Source organism: Scyliorhinus canicula, chromosome 17 (assembly GCF_902713615.1).
Source record: "Scyliorhinus canicula chromosome 17, sScyCan1.1, whole genome shotgun sequence".
Taxonomy (NCBI): Eukaryota; Metazoa; Chordata; class Chondrichthyes; order Carcharhiniformes; family Scyliorhinidae; genus Scyliorhinus; species Scyliorhinus canicula.
Window position 1 is genome coordinate 5,440,074 of NC_052162.1, and position 22,334 is coordinate 5,462,407.

The window sequence follows — 22,334 nt, forward strand, 5'->3', positions numbered from 1 at the left end:
CAAAAATAGGGGCTAGTTCACAGAAACGTCTGGCTAATACTAATGAAAGGCGCCTGTTTCTGTGACTTTTTAAAAAAGAAACGGGGATTTGAGTGTGTTTTTGAGTTTCCTATAATTTTGTTTTTTTGGCGGAAAATAATATTTACCAAATTATTTTGTTTTCTCCAAGGAAGGGCAGACTGTTAAGGAATGGGTGAAGAGACATTCCAATAAGATGTCCCATTGATGTTAAGTATCCAGTAATTGACATTAGGGTGTAGAGAAAAAATCAACTTAATACGAGGTAGGTCCAGTCAAAAGTCTGATGGCAGAACGGAAGAAGCTGCCCTTGAATCAGTTTGTACGTGACCTCAAACATTTATATCTTTTTCCTGATGGAAGAAGGTGGAAGAGAGTATGTCTAGAGTGTGTGGGACCTTAATTTTGCTGGCTGCCTATCCGAGGCAGCGGGCATTATAGATAGAGTCAATGGATGGGAGGCTGGTTTGCGTGATGGACTGCGCTACATTCACGACCTTTTGTAGTTTCCTGTGGTCTTGGGCAGAGCAGGATCCATACCAAGCTGTGATACAACCAGAAAGAATGCTTTCTATGGTGCATCTGTAAATGTTGGTGAGAGTAGCAGCTGACATGCCAAATTTCCTTAGTCGTCTGAGAAAGTAGACACATTGGTGGGCTTTCTTAACTATAGAGTCTGCATGGGGGGGCCCAGGACAGGTTGTTGGTGATATGGACACCTAAACATTGAATCTCTTGACCCATTCTACTTTGCTCCCAATGATGTAGACAGGGGCATGTTCTCCACTAGGCTTCCTGAAGTCGAAATGGTCGATGACAGAAATGGTGGAATCTTCCCGTCAGTGTACACAACGCAGTCTGAGGCGGGGATAACGTCGTGTCGCTCACCAGCTGCACAGCCGAATTTTCTCACCAGATTTTAATTCCTTCTATACACAAGAAATCTGGGAGGCTGGTTTTTGCTGTCAGTCTGGTGGGGTAAGGGCTGATAGAGATTTGGACTCCATCTTTAAATGGTGCCCTGATCTCCACTAAAAGAAACTCAAAACCTCACAAAGGTGTTATCACGCCCGGTACACGCTTGGAGGGCTGAAGGCCCTGTTCCTGTGCTGTATTGTTCTTTGTTCTTGTCAGTGACACCCACATTGAGCAACTTAATTAAAAAGAAAAGAAATAATATTTACCTGATCTTGGTACATATGCTGGCTTTTCTCTATCAAGTAATCCTGCAGGAATTGAATAATAAAAGGAATATTTGTTGTAAGAACAGATGATTTTGTTCACATATTACAAGTTACAAGATGTTGGTCTGCCTGACTGGTCCCAGCATCCCGAGAACCCGGTTATCTTGTTGGCCGAATGAGCTACTTCTGTGATGTCCTCTTCTTCCCAGTACAATCCTGCACTGACCACCACTCCCATTGGCCCGGCTGAACTGCCAGCCCTCTGAGTGGTCAGCCATCCCTTTAAAGGGGCGGGAGCCACAAGTCAACTCACTGGGTGTCTGACTGCCACAAAATGCAGCCGGGGGTCTTGTAAAACCGGCCAAGGCAGGGTCGTCCCCACAGCTCTCAGCCCATTGTTTGGGTTGTAACTTTCTATCTGAAATTCCATTGAGATTCCTCTATGACAGCCTCTGCCAATGGGAAAACTCATTTTAGCAGTTCCACCATCTACCTGCAGTGTTCTCTGTACCTGTAGGTGGCAGCATGCTCGGTATTTACAGGGTAAACATCTGTGACATAACCTGAGATGCAAAACCCATCAATGTTACAGCGTTGTGTTCAAGTGTCTGGAGTGAGGCTTGAACCTTGTGACACAGAGAAGAGGATGTCACTCACCAAGTCACAACTGCCGGGTCTGATAGCAACAGATCAACAAATTACCTGGGAAGCTGCAAATGATGGTCCCAGAACTGAGAGGGTATAATTATCAGGAAAGGTTTAACATGTTGGGAATAGCCTATCAGACATCTTTATGATAATGAAAAACTTGGATGTAGAAGACATGGAAAAAATTATTTTAGTTTTGGGGAATTTCAAACCAGGGAGCACATATTAAAATTGAACATTATTAAGTTCTGTACAGAATTCAGGAAAAACATTTTTACCCAAAGTGTGGTAAGAATGTGGAACTCGCTACCACAGGAGACAACAGCAGAGTGTCCTGAAGGGGGAGGTGGATGACAGAAATGATGGAATCCTCCCCTCAGTGTATACAGGGCAGGCTGAGGCAGGGACACTGCCGTGTAGCTCACCAGCCGCACAGCCAATGTTTTCTCTCCAGATTTTAGTGAATTCGGTGCAAACAAAATCTGGGAGGCTGGTTTTTGCTGTCAGTCTGGAGGGGCAGGGGCGGAGAGAGATTTGGACGCCATCTTTAAATAGTGCCCTGATATCCATTTAAAGAAACTCCAAACGTCACAAGGATGGTATCAGGACCGGTACAGGCTTGGAGGGCTGAAGGCCCTGTTCCTGTACTGCATTGTTCTTTGTTCTTTGTCAGCCAGGCCCACATGGAGCAAATTAATTAAACAGAAAAGAACTGAAGTGTTTACCTGGTCTTCGTCGAGGTGCAGCTATTTCAATCTCAGGGAATCCTGCAGGAATTGAAGAATAATTGGTATATTTATTGCAACAACTGATGGTTTTGTTCACATACTACAAGTTACAAGATGTTGGTCTGCCTGACTGGTCACAGCATCTCCGAGAACCCGGTTATCTTGTTGGCCGAATGAGCTACTTCTGTGATGGCCTCTTCTTCCCAGTACAATCCTGTACTGACCACCACTCCCATTGGCCCGGCTGAACTGCCAGCCCTCTGAGTGGCCAGCCGTCCCTTTTAAAGGACGGGAGCCACAAGTCAACTCACTGGGTGTCTGACTGCCACAAAATGCAGCCGGGGGTCTTGTAAAACCGGCCAAGGCAGGGTCGTCCCCACAGCTCTCAGCCCATTGTTTGGGTTGTAACTTTCTATCTGAAATTCCATTGAGATTCCTCTATGACAGACTCTGCCAATGGGAAAACTCATTTTAGCAGTTCCACCATCTACCTGCAGTGTTCTCTGTACCTGTAGGTGGCAGCATGCTCGGTATTTACAGGGTAAACATCTGTGACAGAACGTTAGATACAAAACCCATCTATGTTACAGTGTTGTGTTCAAGTGTCTGGAGTGAGGCTTGAACCTTGTGACACAGAGAAGAGGATGTCACTCACCAAGTCACAACTGCCGGGTCTGATAGCAACAACAGATCAACATATTACCTGGGAAGCTGCAAATGACGGTCCCAGAACTGAGAGGGTATAATTATCAGGAAAGGTTTAACATGTTGGGAATAGCCTATCAGAGATCTTGATGATAATGAAAAACTTGGATACAGAAGACGTGGAAAAAATGATTTTAGTTTTGTGGAATTTCAAACCAGAGACCACATATTAAAATTGAACATTAATAAATTCTGTAGAGAATTCAGGAAAAACGTTTTTACCCAAAGCGTGGTAAGAATGTGGAACTCACTACCACAGGAGACAAATAGCAGAGTGTCCTGAAGGGGGAGGTGGATGACAGAAATGATGGAATCCTCCCCTCAGTGTACACAGGGCACGCTGAGGCAGGGACACTGCCGTGTAGCTCACCAGCCGCACAGCCAAGTTTTCTCTCCAGATTCTAGTGAATTCTGTGCAAACAAAATCTGGGAGGCTGGTTTTTGCTGTCAGTCTGGAGGGGCAGGGGCGGAGAGAGATTTGGACACCATCTTTAAATAGTGCCCTGATATCCACATAAAGAAACTCCAAACGTCACAAGGATGGTATCAAGACCGGTACAGGCTTGGAGGGCTGAAGGCCCTGTTCCTGTGCTGCATTGTTCTTTGTTCTTTGTCAGCCAGGCCCACATGGAGCAAATTAATTAAACAGAAAAGAACTGAATGTTTACCTGGTCTTCGTCCAGGTGCAGCTATTTCAATCTCAGGGTATCCTGCAGGAATTGAAGAATAATTGGAATATTTATTGCAACAACTGATGGTTTTGTTCACATATTACAAGTTACAAGATGTTGGTCTGCCTGACTGGTCCCAGCATCCCGAGAACCCGGTTATCTTGTTGGCCGAATGAGCAACTTCTGTGATGGCCCCTTCTTCCCAGTACAATCCTGCACTGACCACCACTCCCATTGGCCCGGCTGAACTGCCAGCCCTCTGAGTGGTCAGCCGTCCCATTAAAGGGGCGGGAGCCACAAGTCAACTCACTGGGTGTCTGACTGCCACAAAATGCAGCCGGGGGTCTTGTAAAACCGGCCGAGGCAGGGTTGTCCCCACAGCTCTCAGCCCATTGTTTGGGTTGTAACTTTCTATCGGCAATTCCATTGAGATTCCTCTATGACAGCCTCTGCCAATGGGAAACCTCATTTTAGCAGTTCCACCATCTACCTGCAGTGTTCTCTGTACCTGTAGGTGGCAGCATGCTCGGTATGTACAGGGTAAACATCTGTGACAGAACGTTAGATACAAAACCTATCAATGTTACAGTGTTGTGCTCAAGTGTCTGGAGTGAGGCTTGAACCTTGTGACACAGAGAAGAGGATGTCACTCACCAAGTCACAACTGACGGGTCTGATAGCAACAACAGATCAACAAATTACCTGGGAAGCTGCAAATGATGGTCCCAGAACTGAGAGGGTATAATGATCAGGAAAGGTTTAACACGTTGGGAATAGCCTATGAGAGGTCTTTATGATAATGAAAAAATTGGATACAGATACAGATACAGAACAGTACAGCACAGAACAGGCCCTTCGGCCCTCGATGTAGTGCCGAGCAATGATCACCCTACTCAAACCCACGTATCCACCCTATACCCATAACCCAACGACCCCCCCCCCTTACCTTACTTTGTTTAGGACACTACGGGCAATTTAGCATGGCCAATCCACCTAACCCCGCACATCTTTGGACTGTGGGAGGAAACCGGAGCACCCGGAGGAAACCCACGCACACACGGGGAGGACGTGCAGACTCTGCACAGACAGTGACCCAGCCGGGAATCGAACCTGGGACCCTGGAGCTGTGAAACATTTATGCTAACCACCATGCTACCGTGCTGTAGATGTAAAGGACGTGGAAAAAATTATTTTAGTTTTGGGGAATTTCAAACCAGGGAGCACATATTAAAATTGAACATTAATAAATTCTGTAGAGAATTCAGCAAAAACGTTTTTACCCAAAGTGTGGTAAGAATGTGGAACTCACTACCACAGGAGACAAATAGCAGAGTGTCCTGAAGGGGGAGGTGGATGACAGAAATGATGGAATCCTCCCCTCAGTGTACACAGGGCAGGCTGAGGCAGAGACACTGCCGTGTAGCTCACCAGCCGCACAGCCATGTTTTCTCTCCAGATTTTAGTGAATTCTGTGCAAACAAAATCTGGGAGGCTGGTTTTTGCTGTCAGTCTGGAGGGGCAGGGGCGGAGAGAGATTTGGAAGCCATCTTTAAATAGTGCCCTGATATCCATTTAAAGAAACTCCAAACGTCACAAGGATGGTATCAGGACCGGTACAGGCTTGGAGGGCTGAAGGCCCTGTTCCTGTGCTGCATTGTTCTTTGTTCTTTGTCAGCCAGGTCCACATGGAGCAAATTAATTAAACAGAAAAGAACTGAATGCTTACCTGGTCTTCGTCCAGGTGCAGGTATTTCAATCTCAGGGAATCCTGCAGGAATTGAAGAATAATTGGAATATTTATTGCAACAACTGATGGTTTTGTTCACATATTACAAGTTACAAGATGTTGGTCTGCCTGACTGGTCCCAGCATCCCGAGAACCCGGTTATCTTGTTGGCCGAATGAGCAACTTCTGTGATGGCCCCTTCTTCCCAGTACAATCCTGCACTGACCACCACTCCCATTGGCCCGGCTGAACTGCCAGCCCTCTGAGTGGTCAGCCGTCCCTTTAAAGGGGCGGGAGCCACAAGTCAACTCACTGGGTGTCTGACTGACACAAAATGCAGCCGGGGGTCTTGTAAAACCGGCCGAGGCAGGGTCGTCCCCACAGCTCTCAGCCCATTGTTTGGGTTGTAACTTTCTATCGGCAATTCCATTGAGATTCCTCTATGACAGCCTCTGCCAATGGGAAAACTCATTTTAGCAGTTCCACCATCTATCTGCAGTGTTCTCTGTACCTGTAGGTGGCAGCATGCTCGGTATTTACAGGGTAAACATCTGTGACATAACGTTGGATGCCAAACCCATCAATGTTACAGAGTTGTGTTCAATTGTCTGGAGTGAGGCTTGAACCTTGTGACACAGAGAAGAGGATGTCACTCACCAAGTCACAACTGACGGGTCTGATAGCAACAACAGATCAACATATTACCTGGGAAGCTGCAAATGACGGTCCCAGAACTGAGAGGGTATAATTATCAGGAAAGGTTTAACATGTTGGGAATAGCCTATCAGAGATCTTGATGATAATGAAAAACTTGGATACAGAAGACATGGAAAAAATGATTTTAGTTTTGTGGAATTTCAAACCAGAGACCACATATTAAAATTGAACATTAATAAATTCTGTAGAGAATTCAGGAAAAACGTTTTTACCCAAAGCGTGGTAAGAATGTGGAACTCACTACCACAGGAGACAAATAGCAGAGTGTCCTGAAGGGGGAGGTGGATGACAGAAATGATGGAATCCTCCCCTCAGTGTACACAGGGCAGGCTGAGGCAGGGACACTGCCGTGTAGCTCACCAGCCGCACAGCCAAGTTTTCTCTCCAGATTCTAGTGAATTCTGTGCAAACAAAATCTGGGAGGCTGGTTTTTGCTGTCAGTCTGGAGGGGCAGGGGCGGAGAGAGATTTGGACACCATCTTTAAATAGTGCCCTGATATCCACATAAAGAAACTACAAACGTCACAAGGATGGTATCAGGACCGGTACAGGCTTGGAGGGCTGAAGGCCCTGTTCCTGTGCTGCATTGTTCTTTGTTCTTTGTCAGCCAGGCCCACATGGAGCAAATTAATTAAACAGAAAAGAACTGAATGTTTACCTGGTCTTCGTCCAGGTGCAGCTATTTCAATCTCAGGGTATCCTGCAGGAATTGAAGAATAATTGGTATATTTATTGCAACAACTGATGATTTTGTTCACATATTACAAGTTACAAGATGTTAGTCTGCCTGACTGGTCCCAGCATCCCGAGAACCCGGTTATCTTGTTGGCCGAATGAGCAACTTCTGTGATGGCCTCTTCTTCCCAGTACAATCCTGCACTGACCACCACTCCCATTGACCCAGCTGAACAGCCAGCCCTCTGAGTGGTCAGCAGTCCCTTTAAAGGGGCGGGAGCCACAAGTCAACTCACAGGGTGTCTGACTGACACAAAATGCAGCCGGGGGTCTTGTAAAACCGGCCGAGGCAGGGTCGTCCCCACAGCTCTCAGCCCATTGTTTGGGTTGTAACTTTCTATCGGCAATTCCATTGAGATTCCTCTATGACAGCCTCTGCCAATGGGAAACCTCATTTTAGCAGTTCCACCATCTATCTGCAGTGTTCTCTGTACCTGTAGGTGGCAGCATGCTCGGTATTTACAGGGTAAACATCTGTGACATAACGTTGGATACAAAACCCATCAATGTTACAGTGTTGTGCTCAAGTGTCTGGAGTGAGGCTTGAACCTTGTGACACAGAGAAGAGGATGTCACTCACCAAGTCACAACTGACGGGTCTGATAGCAACAACAGATCAACAAATTACCTGGGAAGCTGCAAATGATGGTCCCAGAACTGAGAGGGTATAATTATCAGGAAAGGTTTAACACGTTGGGAATAGCCTATGAGAGGTCTTTATGATAATGAAAAACTTGGATACAGATACAGATACAGAACAGTACAGCACAGAACAGGCCCTTCGGCCCTCGATGTTGTGCCGAGCAATGATCACCCTACTCAAACCCACGTATCCACCCTATACCCATAACCCAACGACCCCCCCCTTACCTTACTTTGTTTAGGACACTACGGGCAATTTAGCATGGCCAATCCACCTAACCCCGCACATCTTTGGACTGTGGGAGGAAACCGGAGCACCCGGAGGAAACCCACGCACACACGGGGAGGACGTGCAGACTCTGCACAGACAGTGACCCAGCCGGGAATCGAACCTGGGACCCTGGAGCTGTGAAACATTTATGCTAACCACCATGCTACCGTGCTGTAGATGTAAAGGACGTGGAAAAAATTATTTTAGTTTTGGGGAATTTCAAACCAGGGAGCACATATTAAAATTGAACATTAATAAATTCTGTAGAGAATTCAGGAAAAACGTTTTTACCCAAAGTGTGGTAAGAATGTGGAACTCACTACCACAGGAGACAAATAGCAGAGTGTCCTGAAGGGGGAGGTGGATGACAGAAATGATGGAATCCTCCCCTCAGTGTACACAGGGCAGGCTGAGGCAGAGACACTGCCGTGTAGCTCACCAGCCGCACAGCCATGTTTTCTCTCCAGATTTTAGTGAATTCTGTGCAAACAAAATCTGGGAGGCTGGTTTTTGCTGTCAGTCTGGAGGGGCAGGGGCAGAGAGAGATTTGGACGCCATCTTTAAATAGTGCCCTGATATCCATTTAAAGAAACTCCAAACGTCACAAGGATGGTATCAGGACCGGTACAGGCTTGGAGGGCTGAAGGCCCTGTTCCTGTACTGCATTGTTCTTTGTTCTTTGTCAGCCAGGTCCACATGGAGCAAATTAATTAAACAGAAAAGAACTGAATGCTTACCTGGTCTTCGTCCAGGTACAGGTATTTCAATCTCAGGGAATCCTGCAGGAATTGAAGAATAATTGGAATATTTATTGCAACAACTGATGGTTTTGTTCACATATTACAAGTTACAAGATGTTGGTCTGCCTGACTGGTCCCAGCATCCCGAGAACCCGGTTATCTTGTTGGCCGAATGAGCAACTTCTGTGATGGCCTCTTCTTCCCAGTACAATCCTGCACTGACCACCACTCCCATTGGCCCGGCTGAACTGCCAGCCCTCTGAGTGGTCAGCCGTCCCTTTAAAGGGGCGGGAGCCACAAGTCAACTCACTGGGTGTCTGACTGCCACAAAATGCAGCCGGGGGTCTTGTAAAACCGGCCAAGGCAGGGTCGTCACCACAGCTCTCAGCCCATTGTTTGGGTTGTAACTTTCTATCTGAAATTCCATTGAGATTCCTCTATGACAGCCTCTGCCAATGGGAAACCGCATTTTAGCAGTTCCACCATCTACCTGCAGTGCCCTCTGTACCTGTAGGTGGCAGCGTGCTCGGTATTTACAGGGTAAACATCTGTGACATAATATTAGATGCAAAACCCATCAATGTTACAGTGTTGTGTTCAATTGTCTGGAGTGAGGCTTGAACCTTGTGACACAGAGAAGAGGATGTCTCTCACCAAGTCACAACTGACGGGTCTGATAGCAACAACAGGTCAACAAATTACCTGGGAAGCTGCAAATGATGGTCCCAGAACTGAGAGGGTATAATTATCAGGAAAGGTTTAACATGTTGGGAATAGACAATCAGACATCTTTATGATAATGAAAAACTTGGATGTAGAGGTCGTGGAAAAACTGATTTTAGTTTTGGGGAATTTTAAACCAGAGAGCACATATTAAAATTGAACATTAATAAATTCTGTAGAGAATTCAGGAAAAACGTTTTTACCCAAAGTGTGGTAAGAATGTGGAACTCACTACCACAGGAGACAAATAGCAGAGTGTCCTGAAGGGGGAGGTGGATGACAGAAATGATGGGATCCTCCCCTCAGTGTACACAGGGCAGGCTGAGGCAGGGACACTGCCGTGTAGCTCACCAGCCGCACAGCCATGTTTTCTCTCCAGATTTTAGTGAATTCTGTGCAAACAAAATCTGGGAGGCTGGTTTTTGCTGTCAGTCTGGAGGGGCAGGGGCAGAGAGAGATTTGGACGCCATCTTTAAATAGTGCCCTGATATCCACTTAAAGAAACTCCAAACGTCACAAGGATGGTATCAGGACCGGTACAGGCTTGGAGGGCTGAAGGCCCTGTTCCTGTGCTGCATTGTTCTTTGTTCTTTGTCAGCCAGGCCCACATGGAGCAAATTAATTAAACAGAAAATAACTGAATGTTTACCTGGTCTTCGTATAGGAGCAGGTATTTCAATCTCAGGGAATCCTGCAGGAATTGAAGAATAATTGGTATATTTATTGCAACAACTGATGATTTTGTTCACATATTACAAGTTACAAGATGTTGGTCTGCCTGACTGGTTCTAGCATCCCGAGAACCCGGTTATCTCGTTGGCCAGATGGGCTACTTCTGTGATGGCCCCTTCTTCCCAGTACAATCCTGCACTGACCACCATTCCCATTGGCCCAGCTGAACAGCCAGCCCTCTGAGTGGTCAGCCGTCCCTTTAAAGGGGCGTGAGCCACAAGTCAACTCACAGGGTGTCTGACTGCCACAAAATGCAGCCGGGGGTCTTGTAAAACCGGCCAAGGCAGGGTGGTCCCCACAGCTCTCAGCCCATTGTTTGGGTTGTAACTTTCTATCTGATATTCCATTGAGATTCCTCTCTGACAGCCTCTGCCAATGGGAAACCTCATTTTAGCAGTTCCACCATCTACCTGCAGTGCCCTCTGTACCTGTAGGTGGCAGCATGCTCGGTATGTACAGGGTAAACATCTGTGACAGAACGTTAGATACAAAACCTATCAATGTTACAGTGTTGTGCTCAAGTGTCTGGAGTGAGGCTTGAACCTTGTGACACAGAGAAGAGGATGTCACTCACCAAGTCACAACTGACGGGTCTGATAGCAACAACAGATCAACAAATTACCTGGGAAGCTGCAAATGACGGTCCCAGAACTGAGAGGGTATAATTATCAGGAAAGGTTTAACATGTTGGGAATAGCCTATCAGAGATCTTGATGATAATGAAAAACTTGGATACAGAAGACGTGGAAAAAATGATTTTAGTTTTGTGGAATTTCAAACCAGAGACCACATATTAAAATTGAACATTAATAAATTCTGTAGAGAATTCAGGAAAAACGTTTTCACCCAAAGCGTGGTAAGAATGTGGAACTCACTACCACAGGAGACAAATAGCAGAGTGTCCTGAAGGGGGAGGTGGATGACAGAAATGATGGAATCCTCCCCTCAGTGTACACAGCGAAGGCTGAGGCAGGGACACTGCCGTGTAGCTCACCAGCCGCACAGCCATGTTTTCTCTCCAGATTTTAGTGAATTCTGTGCAAACAGAATCTGGGAGGCTGGTTTTTGCTGTCAGTCTGGAGGGGCAGGGGCAGAGAGAGATTTGGACGCCATCTTTAAATAGTGCCCTGATATCCACATAAAGAAACTCCAAACGTCACAAGGAAGGTATCAGGACCGGTACAGGCTTGGAGGGCTGAAGGCCCTGTTCCTGTGCTGCATTGTTCTTTGTTCTTTGTCAGCCAGGCCCACATGGAACAAATTAATTAAACAGAAAAGAACTGAATGTTTACCTGGTCTTCGTCCAGGTGCAGCTATTTCAATCTCAGGGAATCCTGCAGGAATTGAAGAATAATTGGTATATTTATTGCAACAACTGATGATTTTGTTCACATATTACAAGTTACAAGACGTTGGTCTGCCTGACTGGTCCCAGCATCCCGAGAACCCGGTTATCTTGTTGCCTGAATGAACTATTTCTGTGATGTCCTCTTCTTCCCAATACAATCCTGCACTGACCACCACTCCCATTGGCCCGGCTGAACTGCCAGCCCTCTGAGTGGTCAGCCGTCCCTTTAAAGGACGGGAGCCACAAGTCAACTCACTGGGTGTCTGACTGCCACAAAATGCAGCCGGGGGTCTTGTAAAAATGGCCAAGGCAGGGTGGTCCCCACAGATCTCAGCCCATTGTTTGGGTTGTAACTTTCTATCTGATATTCCATTGAGATTCCTCTATGACAGCCTCTGCCAATGGGAAACCTAATTTTAGCAGTTCCACCATCTACCTGCAGTGTTCTCTGTACCTGTAGGTGGCAGCATGCTCGGTATTTACAGGGTAAACATCTGTGACAGAACGTTAGATACAAAACCCATCAATGTTACAGTGTTGTGCTCAAGTGTCTGGAGTGAGGCTTGAACCTTGTGACACAGAGAAGGGAATGTCACTCACCAAGTCACAACTGACGGGTCTGATAGCAACAACAGGTCAACAAATTACCTGGGAAGCTGCAAATGATGGTCCCAGAACTGAGAGGGTATAATGATCAGGAAAGGTTTAACATGTTGGGAATAGACTATCAGACATCTTTATGATAATGAAAAACTTTGATGTAGAAGACATGGAAAAAATGATTTTAGTTTTGGGGAATTTCAAACCAGAGACCACATATTAAAATTGAAGATCAATAAATTCTGTTTATTCAGGAAATTCAGGAAATTTATTCAAAAATTCAGGAAAAACGTTTTTATCCAAAGTGTGGTAAGAATGGGAAACTCGCTACCACAGGAGACAAATAGCAGAGTGTCCTGAAGGGGGAGGTGGATGTCAGAAATGATGGAATCCTCCCCTCAGTGTACACAGGGCAGGCTGAGGCAGGGACACTGCCGTGTAGCTCACCAGCCGCACAGCCATGTTTTCTCTCCAGATTTTAGTGAATTCTGTGCAAACAGAATCTGGGAGGCTGGTTTTTGCTGTCAGTCTGGAGGGGCAGGGGCAGAGAGAGATTTGGACGCCATCTTTAAATAGTGCCCTGATATCCATTTAAAGAAACTCCAAACGTCACAAGGATGGTATCAGGACCGGTACAGGCTTGGAGGGCTGAAGGCCCTGTTCCTGTGCTGCATTGTTCTTTGTTCTTTGTCAGCCAGGCCCACATGGAACAAATTAATTAAACAGAAAAGAACTGAATGTTTACCTGGTCTTCGTCCAGGTGCAGCTATTTCAATCTCAGGGAATCCTGCAGGAATTGAAGAATAATTGGTATATTTATTGCAACAACTGATGATTTTGTTCATATATTACAAGTTACAAGATGTTGGTCTGCCTGACTGGTCCCAGCATCCCGAGAACCCGGTTATCTTGTCCGAATGAGCAACTTCTGTGATGGCCTCTTCTTCCCAGTATAATCCTGCACTGACCACCACTCCCATTGGCCCGGCTGAACTGCCAGCCCTCTGAGTGGTCAGCTGTCCCTTTAAAGGGGCGGGAGCCACAAGTCAACTCACTGGGTGTCTGGCTGCACAAAATGCAGCCGGGGGTCTTGTAAAACCGGCCGAGGCAGGGTCGTCCCCACAGCTCTCAGCCCATTGTTTGGGTTGTAACTTTCTATCTGAAATTCCATTGAGATTCCTCTATGACAGCTTCTGCCAAAGGGAAAACTCATTTTAGCAGTTCCACCATCTACCTGCAGTGTTCTCTGTACCTGTAGGTGGCAGCATGCTCGGTATTTACAGGGTAAACATCTGTGACATAACATTAGATACAAAACCCATCAATGTTACAGTGTTGTGTTCAATTGTCTGGAGTGAGGCTTGAACCTTGTGACACAGAGAAGAGGATGTCACTCAGCAAGTCACAACTGACGGGTCTGATAGCAACAACAGATCAACAAATTACCTGGGAAGCTGCAAATGACGGTCCCAGAACTGAGAGGGTATAATTATCAGGAAAGGTTTAACATGTTGGGAATAGCCTATCAGACATCTTTATGATAATGAAAAACTTGGATACAGAAGACGTGGAAAAAATGATTTTAGTTTTGTGGAATTTCAAACCAGAGACCACATATTAAAATTGAACATTAATAAATTCTGTAGAGAATTCAGGAAAAACGTTTTCACCCAAAGCGTGGTAAGAATGTGGAACTCACTACCACAAGAGACAAATAGCAGAGTGTCCTGAAGGGGGAGGTGGATGACAGAAATGATGGAATCCTCCCCTCAGTGTACACAGCGCAGGCTGAGGCAGAGACACTGCCGTGTAGCTCACCAGCCGCACAGCCATGTTTTCTCTCCAGATTTTAGTGAATTCTGTGCAAACAAAATCTGGGAGGCTGGTTTTTGCTGTCAGTCTGGAGGGGCAGGGGCGGAGAGAGATTTGAACACCACCTTTAAATAGTGCCCTGATATCCATTTAAAGAAACGCCAAAAGTGACAAGGTTGGTATCAGGACCGGTACAGGCTTGGAGGGCTGAAGGCCCTGTTCCTGTGCTGCATTGTTCTTTGTTCTTTGTCAGCCAGGCCCACATGGAGCAAATTAATTAAACAGAAAAGAACTGAATGTTTACCTGGTCTTCGTCCAGGTGCAGCTATTTCAATCTCAGGGTATCCTGCAGGAATTGAAGAATAATTGATATATTTATTGCCACAACTGATGATTTTGTTCACCTATTACAAGTTACAAGATGTTGGTCTGCCTGACTGGTCCCAGCATCCCGAGAACCCGGTTATCTTGTTGCCTGAATGAACTATTTCTGTGATGTCCTCTTCTTCCCAATACAATCCTGCACTGACCACCACTCCCATTGGCCCGGCTGAACTGCCAGCCCTCTGAGTGGTCAGCCGTCCCTTTAAAGGACGGGAGCCACAAGTCAACTCACTGGGTGTCTGACTGCCACAAAATGCAGCCGGGGTCTTGTAAAAATGGCCAAGGCAGGGTGGTCCCCACAGCTCTCAGCCCATTGTTTGGGTTGTAATTTTCTATCTGAAATTCCATTGAGATTCCTCTATGACAGCCTCTGCCAATGGGAAAACTCATTTTAGCAGTTCCACCATCTACCTGCAGTGTTCTCTGTACCTGTAGGTGGCAGCATGCTCGGTATTTACAGGGTAAACATCTGTGACATAACGTTAGATACAAAACCCATCAATGTTACAGTGTTGTGTTCAAGTGTCTGGAGTGAGGCTTGAACCTTGTGACACAGAGAAGAGGATGTCACTCACCAAGTCACAACTGACGGGTCTGATAGCAACAACAGATCAACAAATTACCTGGGAAGCTGCAAATGATGGTCCCAGAACTGAGAGGGTATAATGATCAGGAAAGGTTTAACATGTTGGGAATAGCCTATCAGAGATCTTTATGATAATGAAAAACTTTGATGTAGAAGACATGGAAAAACTGATTTTAGTTTTGTGGAATTTGAAACCAGGGAGCACATATTAAATTTGAACATTAATAAATGCTGTAGAGAATTCAGGAAAAACGTTTTTATCCAAAGTGTGGTAAGAATGTGGAACTCACTACCACAAGAGACAAATAGCAGAGTGTCCTGAAGGGGGAGGTGGATGACAGAAATGATGGAATCCTCCCCTCAGTGTACACAGCGCAGGCTGAGGCAGGGACACTGCCGTGTAGCTCACCAGCCGCACAGCCATGTTTTCTCTCCAGATTTTAGTGAATTCTGTGCAAACAAAATCTGGGAGGCTGGTTTTTGCTGTCAGTCTGGAGGGGCAGGGGCGGAGAGAGATTTGGACGCCATCTTTAAATAGTGCCCTGATATCCACATAAAGAAACTCCAAACGTCACAAGGATGGTATCAGGACCGGTACAGGCTTGGAGGGCTGAAGGCCCTGTTCCTGTGCTGCATTGTTCTTTGTTCTTTGTCAGCCAGGCCCACATGGAGCAAATTAATTAAACAGAAAAGAACTGAACGTTTACCTGGTCTTCGTCCAGGTGCAGCTATTTCAATCTCAGGGTATCCTGCAGGAATTGAAGAATAATTGGTATATTTATTGCCACAACTGATGATTTTGTTCACCTATTACAAGTTACAAGATGTTGGTCTGCCTGACTGGTCCCAGCATCCCGAGAACCCGGTTATCTTGTTGGCCGAATGAGCAACTTCTGTGATGGCCTCTTCTTCCCAGTACAATCCTGCACTGACCACCACTCCCATTGGCCCGGCTGAACTGCCAGCCCTCTGAGTGGTCAGCCGTCCCTTTTAAAGGACGGGAGCCACAAGTCAACTCACTGGGTGCCTGACTGCCACAAAATGCAGCCGGGGGTCTTGTAAAAATGGCCAAGGCAGGGTCGTCCCCACAGCTCTCAGCCCATTGTTTGGGTTGTAACTTTCTATCTGCAATTCCATTGAGATTCCTCTATGACAGCCTCTGCCAATGGGAAAACTCATTTTAGCAGTTCCATCATCTGCCTGCAGTGCCCTCTGTACCTGTAGGTGGCAGCATGCTCGGTATTTACAGGGTAAACATCTGTGACAGAACATTAGATACAAAACCCATCAATGTTACAGTGTTGTGTTCAAGTGTCTGGAGTGAGGCTTGAACCTTGTGACACAGAGAAGAGGATGTCCCTCACCAAGGGGAGGTGGCAGCAGAAATATTGTCACTGGTGTAGTAAAACCAGAAACCTCAGGTAATGTTCTAGAGATGGTGAAATTTGAATTCAATAAAGGTCTGGAATTAAATGCCTAATGATCATACTGAAAACATTGTCGATCGTCATAAAAACTCATCTGGTTTCAGGAGAAACGTATTTACCCAAAGTGTGGTAAGAATGTGGAACTCCAGACCACAGGAACCAAATTTTGTTCGGACCAGCATAGAGGGGAAATCGCGGGTAAATGGCAAAGCTCTTAGGAGGATAGAAAATCAGAGAGATCTGACCATACAGATCCACAGATCTTTGAAATTTGCGACACAAATGGACACAGTAGTCAAAAAAGCAAACAGAATGCTTGCCTTCATTGGACGGGGCATTGAGTATAAAAACTGGCAAGTCATGCTGCAGCTGTATAGAGCCTTTGTATGGCCGCACTTGGAATATTGCGCACAATTCTGGTTGCCACACGACCAGAAGGATGTGGAGACTAGAGGAGGGTGCAGTGGAGGTTTACCGGGAGGTTGCCTGGTCTGGAGGGTGTTAGCTATTTGGAGAGGCTGAATGGACTCGGACTGTTTCCGTTAGAAGGATGGAGGTTGCGGGAAGACGGGATAGGGGGCCACAACATTATGAGAGGCATGGGTAGAGTGTATGTGCTGACACTCTTTCCCAGGATGGAGGGTCAGTCACTTTAGGGACCATAGGTTTAAGGTCCGAAGGGCAACGTTTAGAGGAGATGTGCGAGGCAGGTTTTTTTACACAGAGGGTGGTGAGTGCCTGGAACGCACAGTCATGGGAGGTTGTGGAAGCAGGTACATTAATGGCATTCAAAAGGCATCTCAACAATTACATGGTATAGAGGGACATGGCACTAGAAGGTGCTGAGGCTTTTGGCCAATGGTGGTATCAGGACCGGTACAGCCTTGGAGGGCTGAAGGGCCTGTTCCTGAGCTCTATTGTTCTTTGTTCTTTGTCAGCGACGGCCACATTGAGCAAATCAATAAAAATGAAAAGAACTGAATGTTTACCTGGTCTTGGTATATGTGCTGGCTTTTGTATCTCAAGTAATCCTGCAGGAATTGAAGAATAATTGGAACGGTTATTGTAACAACTGATGATTTTGTTCACCTATTACAAGTAACAAGATGTTGGTCTGCCTGACTGGTCCCAGCATCCCGAGAACCCGGTTATAGAACATAGAACAGTACAGCACAGAACAGGCCCTTCGGCCCTCAATGTTGTGCCGAGCCATGATCACCCTACTCAAACCCACGTATCCACCCTATAGCCATAACCCAACAACCCCCCGCCCCTTAACCTTACTTTTATTAGGACACTACGGGCAATTTAGCATGGCCAATCCACCTAACCCGCACATCTTTGGACTGTGGGAGGAAACCGGAGCACCCGGAGGAAACCCACGCACACAGGGGGAGGACGCGCAGACTCCCCACAGACAGTGACCCAGCCGGGAATCGAACCTGGGACCCTGGAGCTGTGAATCTTGTTGGCCGGATGGGTTACTTCTGTGATGGCCTCTTCTTCCCAGTACAATCCTGCACTGACCACCACTCCCATTGGCCCGGCTGAACTGCCAGCCCTCTGAGTGGTCAGCCGTCCCTTTAAAGGGGCGGGAGCCACAAGTCAACTCACTGGGTGTCTGACTGCCACAAAATGCAGCCGGGGGTCTTGTAGAAACGGCCAAGGCAGGGTCGTCCCCACAGCTCTCAGCCCATTGTTTGGGTTGTAACTTTCTATCTGAAATTCCATTGAGATTCCTCTCTGACAGCCCCTGCCAATGGGAAAACTCATTTTAGCAGTTCCACCATCTACCTGCAGTGCCCTCTGTTCCTGTAGGTGGCAGCATGCTCGGTATTTACAGGGTAAACATCTGTGACAAAACATTAGATGCCAAACCCATCAATGTTACAGTGTTGTGCTCAAGTCTCTGGAGTGAGGCTTGAACCTTGTGACGCAGAGAAGAGGATGCCATTAACCAAGGGGAGACAGTGGTATCGAGGTATTGTCACTGGACGAGTGAAACCAGAAACCCAAGTTAATGCTGTGGGGACCCCGGTTCGAATCCCACCCCTTCAGATGGTGACATTTGAATTCAATTAAGATCTGAAATTAAAAGTCTAATGATGACCATGAAAGCATTATCAATTGTCATTAATACGCATCTGGTTTCACGACAAACATATTCACCCAAAGTGTGGTAAGAATGTGGAGCTCCAGACCACAGGAACCAAATGCTGGTAGATCTAACATAGAGGGGAAATAGAGAGTAAATGGAGGAATAGAGGAATTTGAAAGTCCGAGAGATCTGGCCGGACATGTCCACAGATCTTTCAAACTGGCAACACAAGTGGATAAGGTAGTCAAGAAAGCATACGGAATGCTTGCCTTCATTGGACGGGGCATCGAGTATAAAACTGAAAGTCATGCTCCAGTTGTATAGAACCTTGGTAAGGCTGCACTTGGAATATTGCGCACAATTCTGGTCGCCACACTACCAGAAGTATGTAGAGGCTTTGGAGAGGGTGCAGAGGAGGTTACCAGGATGTTGTCATGTCTGGAGGGGGTTGGCTATGTGGAGAGACTGAATAGACTCGGACTGTTTTCATTAGAAATACGGAGATTGAAGGGTGACCTTATAATGATCCACAAGATTATGAGAGGCATGGATAGAGTGGATGCGCAGGGACTCTTTCCCAGGGTGGAGGGGTCAGTCACTAGGGAACAGAGATTTAATGTCCATGGGGCAACATTTAGAGGAGATGTGCGAGGCAGGTTACTTACACAGAGGGTGGTGAGTGCCTGGAACTCGTTGCCAGGGGAGGCTGTGGAAGCAGATACATTAACGGTGTTCAAAAGTCATCTCGACAAATACATGGATAGGATGGGTTTAGAGGGATACAACACCAGGAAGCGCTGAGGATTTGGCCAAGAGTGATATCAGGACCAGGCTTGGAGGGCCGAATGGCCAGTTCCTGGGCTGTATTGTTCTTTATCAGCAACGCCCACGTTAAGCAAATTAATTAAAAAGAAAAGAACTGAATGTTTACCTGGTCTTGGTGCATATGCTGTCTTTTTAATCTCAAGTATTCCTACAGAAATTGGAATATTTATTGTAAGAACAATAAATAAACAACAATATATAACAATTCGATGCAAATCCATCAATGTTACAATTGTCTTAATATCCACTCATGTATATAATGAGATGCAGGCAGACAGTGATTGACACACAGGATGACCAATGAACACACAACACAGAACAACCAATCACCAGACAGGACACCACCACTATAAAGCCCAAAGGGCATTAAGGCTCTCCCTCTCTCAGGACCCAGATACTGAGACAGTCAGAGTGCACAAGTTAGTGAGCACTATCACCATGCGGTAGCTAGTGAGTCTGGTCAAGCCAGTAAGAGGTCATCAGTTGGATTAGTAGAGTGTCAATCCACAGCTCAACATGTACAGCAGTCCACTGGTCAAATAAAGCAGTGTTGGATCGATGCCAGATCATCGACTTGGATACCACCATTACACGTGGTAACACCACCCACCAGGTACGTGGCACATACTCGTGCGACTCAACCAATGTAGTCTACCTCTTACGCTGCAGGAAAGGATGTCCCGAAGCGTGGTACATTGGCGAGACCATGTAGACACTGCGACAACGAATAAACGGGCATCATGCGACAATCACCAGGCAGGAATGTTCCCTTCCAGTCGGGGAACACTTCAGCAGTCAAGGGCATTCAGCCTCTGATTTCCGGGTAAGCGTTCTCCAAGGCGGCCTTCAGGACACGCGACAACCCAGAATTGCCGAGCAAAAACTTATAGCTAAGTTCCGCACGCATGAGTGCGGCCTCAACCGGGATCTTGGATTCATGTCTCATTACATCCACTCCCCACCATCAGGCCTGGACTTGCAAAATCCTACCAACTGTTCGGGATTGAGACAATTTACACCTCTTTAACCTGTGATTGTCCCTCTCCCTGGATCTGTAATGATTTGATTACCTGCAAATGCCTGCATTCCAAGCATTGTCCAGCATCTCTGACTTTGTCTATATAAATGTTTCTGGAACATACCTCTCCATTCACCTGAGGAAGGAGCTGCGCTCCGAAAGCTCGTGTTTGAATCAAACCTGTTGGACTTTAACCTGGTGTTGTAAGACTTCTTACTGGGATCATCTCTGTGTCAGACGTCTGTTTCTAGTTTCACTGCATCCAGTTGCAGTCAATGTCGAACCAACCTGCCTAACACATCATGGTACCAGAGTGCTATTAATCCTAACGAACCTACCTCGAGTGAATCTGCAACGACCAGCAAGCAGCCATCCAGCGAAACTGAAAACATCCAGCCTCCTCCGCAGCTCCGCATCTCCGGCAACCTCGCCGCCAATTGGAAAACCTTCAAGCAAAAGTTCCTCCTGTGTATTGAGGCGTCCAACCTCGAGGCAGCGTCGGATGCCAGAAAGATCGCGCTATTCTTGCCGACTGCGGGGGATCACGCCATCCATATCTACAACTCGCTTACGTTTGCTGATGGCAAAGACAAGACGCAGTTCAAGACAGTTCTGCTAAAATTCGACAGCCACTGCGACATTGAGGTGAATGAGAGCTTTGAATGGTACATCTTCCAACAGAGGCTTTAGGGTATGGATGAACCTTTCCAGTCCTTCCTGACTCATCTCCGCATCCTGGCGCATTCATGTAATTATGACTCGACGGTTGATTCCACGATCCGGGATCAGATCGTTTTTGGGGTCCACTCCGACTCACTGCGGCAACAGCTCTTTGACTACAATGGCAATGCCATAGCTGCCAGTGGATTGTGTCAGCTAGGGGTATCTCACAAGGCAATCAAGGCAACTTTACGATTCGAGATTGTCCGGCCTGACAGGGCGACCCTGGTCGGTGCTCACACCTGCAAGCTCCTGAATCTGGTCCAGCCAGTCCACACCATGTCCTCGACATCGGGACTGCCTCGCCCGATGTGAATCTCCAGGCCGAGATAGACTACATTCTCACACAATACCACAACGTGTTTGATGTAATGGGCATGCTCCCATATTGCTACAAGATATTGCTCAAGCCGAACGCCACCCCAGTGATCCATGCACCACGCCAGGTGCCAGCTCCTCTCAAGGATCATCTGAAAAAGCAGCTACAAGACCTCCAAGACCAGGGCATCATCTCAAAGGTCACGGAACCAACAGACTGGATCAGCTCCATGGTCTGTGTAAAAAAAACCACTGGTGAACTCCGCATTTGCATTGATCCCAAAGACCTGAACCGCAACATCATGCGCGAGCACTACCCGATCCCGAAGCGTGAAGAGTTAACCTGTGAGATGGCTCATGCCAAATTCTTTACCAAGCTGGACGCCTCCCGTGGCTTCTGGCAGATACAGCTGGATGCGTCCAGTCGGAAGCTGTGTACGTTTAACACTCCGTTCGGCCAATATTGCTACAACCGCATGCCTTTCGGTATCATATCAGCTTCCGAAGTATTTCATTGCGTTATGGAGCAAATGATGGAGGGCATCAAGGGGGTGCGAGTCTATGTGGACGACGTGATCGTCTGGTCTACGACGCCCGAGGATCACATTGCTCGCCTCAAACAGGTCTTCCAGTGGATTCATGAAAATGGCCTCCAACAGGGCCAAATGCTCATTTGCTCAATCCGCTATCAGGTTTCTGGGTGACCACATTTCACAGCAGAGTGTGCAACCTGACACCGACGAGGTGCTGGCGATCAACACCATGAAGACCCCGGAGGACAAGAAGGCGGTCCTCCGCTTCCTCGGGATGGTAAATTTTCTCGGGAAATTCATTCCCAATATGGCAGCACACACCACGTCCGTCCGGCATCTCGTAAAGAACTCAACAGTGTTCCAGTGGCTGCCCGCACATGAAAAGGAGTGGCTCGAGCTAAAGGCAAAGCTCACCACAGCCCCAG

The 22,334-nt window shown here is 46.8% G+C and overlaps 1 protein-coding gene across 1 annotated transcript in view; it reads right to left on the bottom strand.

The window, feature by feature from the left end:
* Positions 1 to 22,334, bottom strand: part of LOC119952384 — a 397,406-nt gene that overhangs the window by 240,839 nt on the left and 134,233 nt on the right. The window contains exons 24-36 of the mRNA XM_038776091.1: positions 19,427 to 19,468; positions 17,387 to 17,428; positions 15,678 to 15,719; positions 14,305 to 14,346; positions 12,934 to 12,975; positions 11,533 to 11,574; positions 10,158 to 10,199; positions 8,783 to 8,824; positions 7,056 to 7,097; positions 5,681 to 5,722; positions 3,952 to 3,993; positions 2,576 to 2,617; positions 1,203 to 1,244 (exon numbers count right to left, since the gene is read on the bottom strand). Coding sequence (XP_038632019.1) covers positions 1,203 to 1,244; positions 2,576 to 2,617; positions 3,952 to 3,993; positions 5,681 to 5,722; positions 7,056 to 7,097; positions 8,783 to 8,824; positions 10,158 to 10,199; positions 11,533 to 11,574; positions 12,934 to 12,975; positions 14,305 to 14,346; positions 15,678 to 15,719; positions 17,387 to 17,428; positions 19,427 to 19,468 — 546 coding nt within the window. The remainder of the gene's footprint in view (positions 1 to 1,202; positions 1,245 to 2,575; positions 2,618 to 3,951; positions 3,994 to 5,680; positions 5,723 to 7,055; positions 7,098 to 8,782; positions 8,825 to 10,157; positions 10,200 to 11,532; positions 11,575 to 12,933; positions 12,976 to 14,304; positions 14,347 to 15,677; positions 15,720 to 17,386; positions 17,429 to 19,426; positions 19,469 to 22,334) is intronic.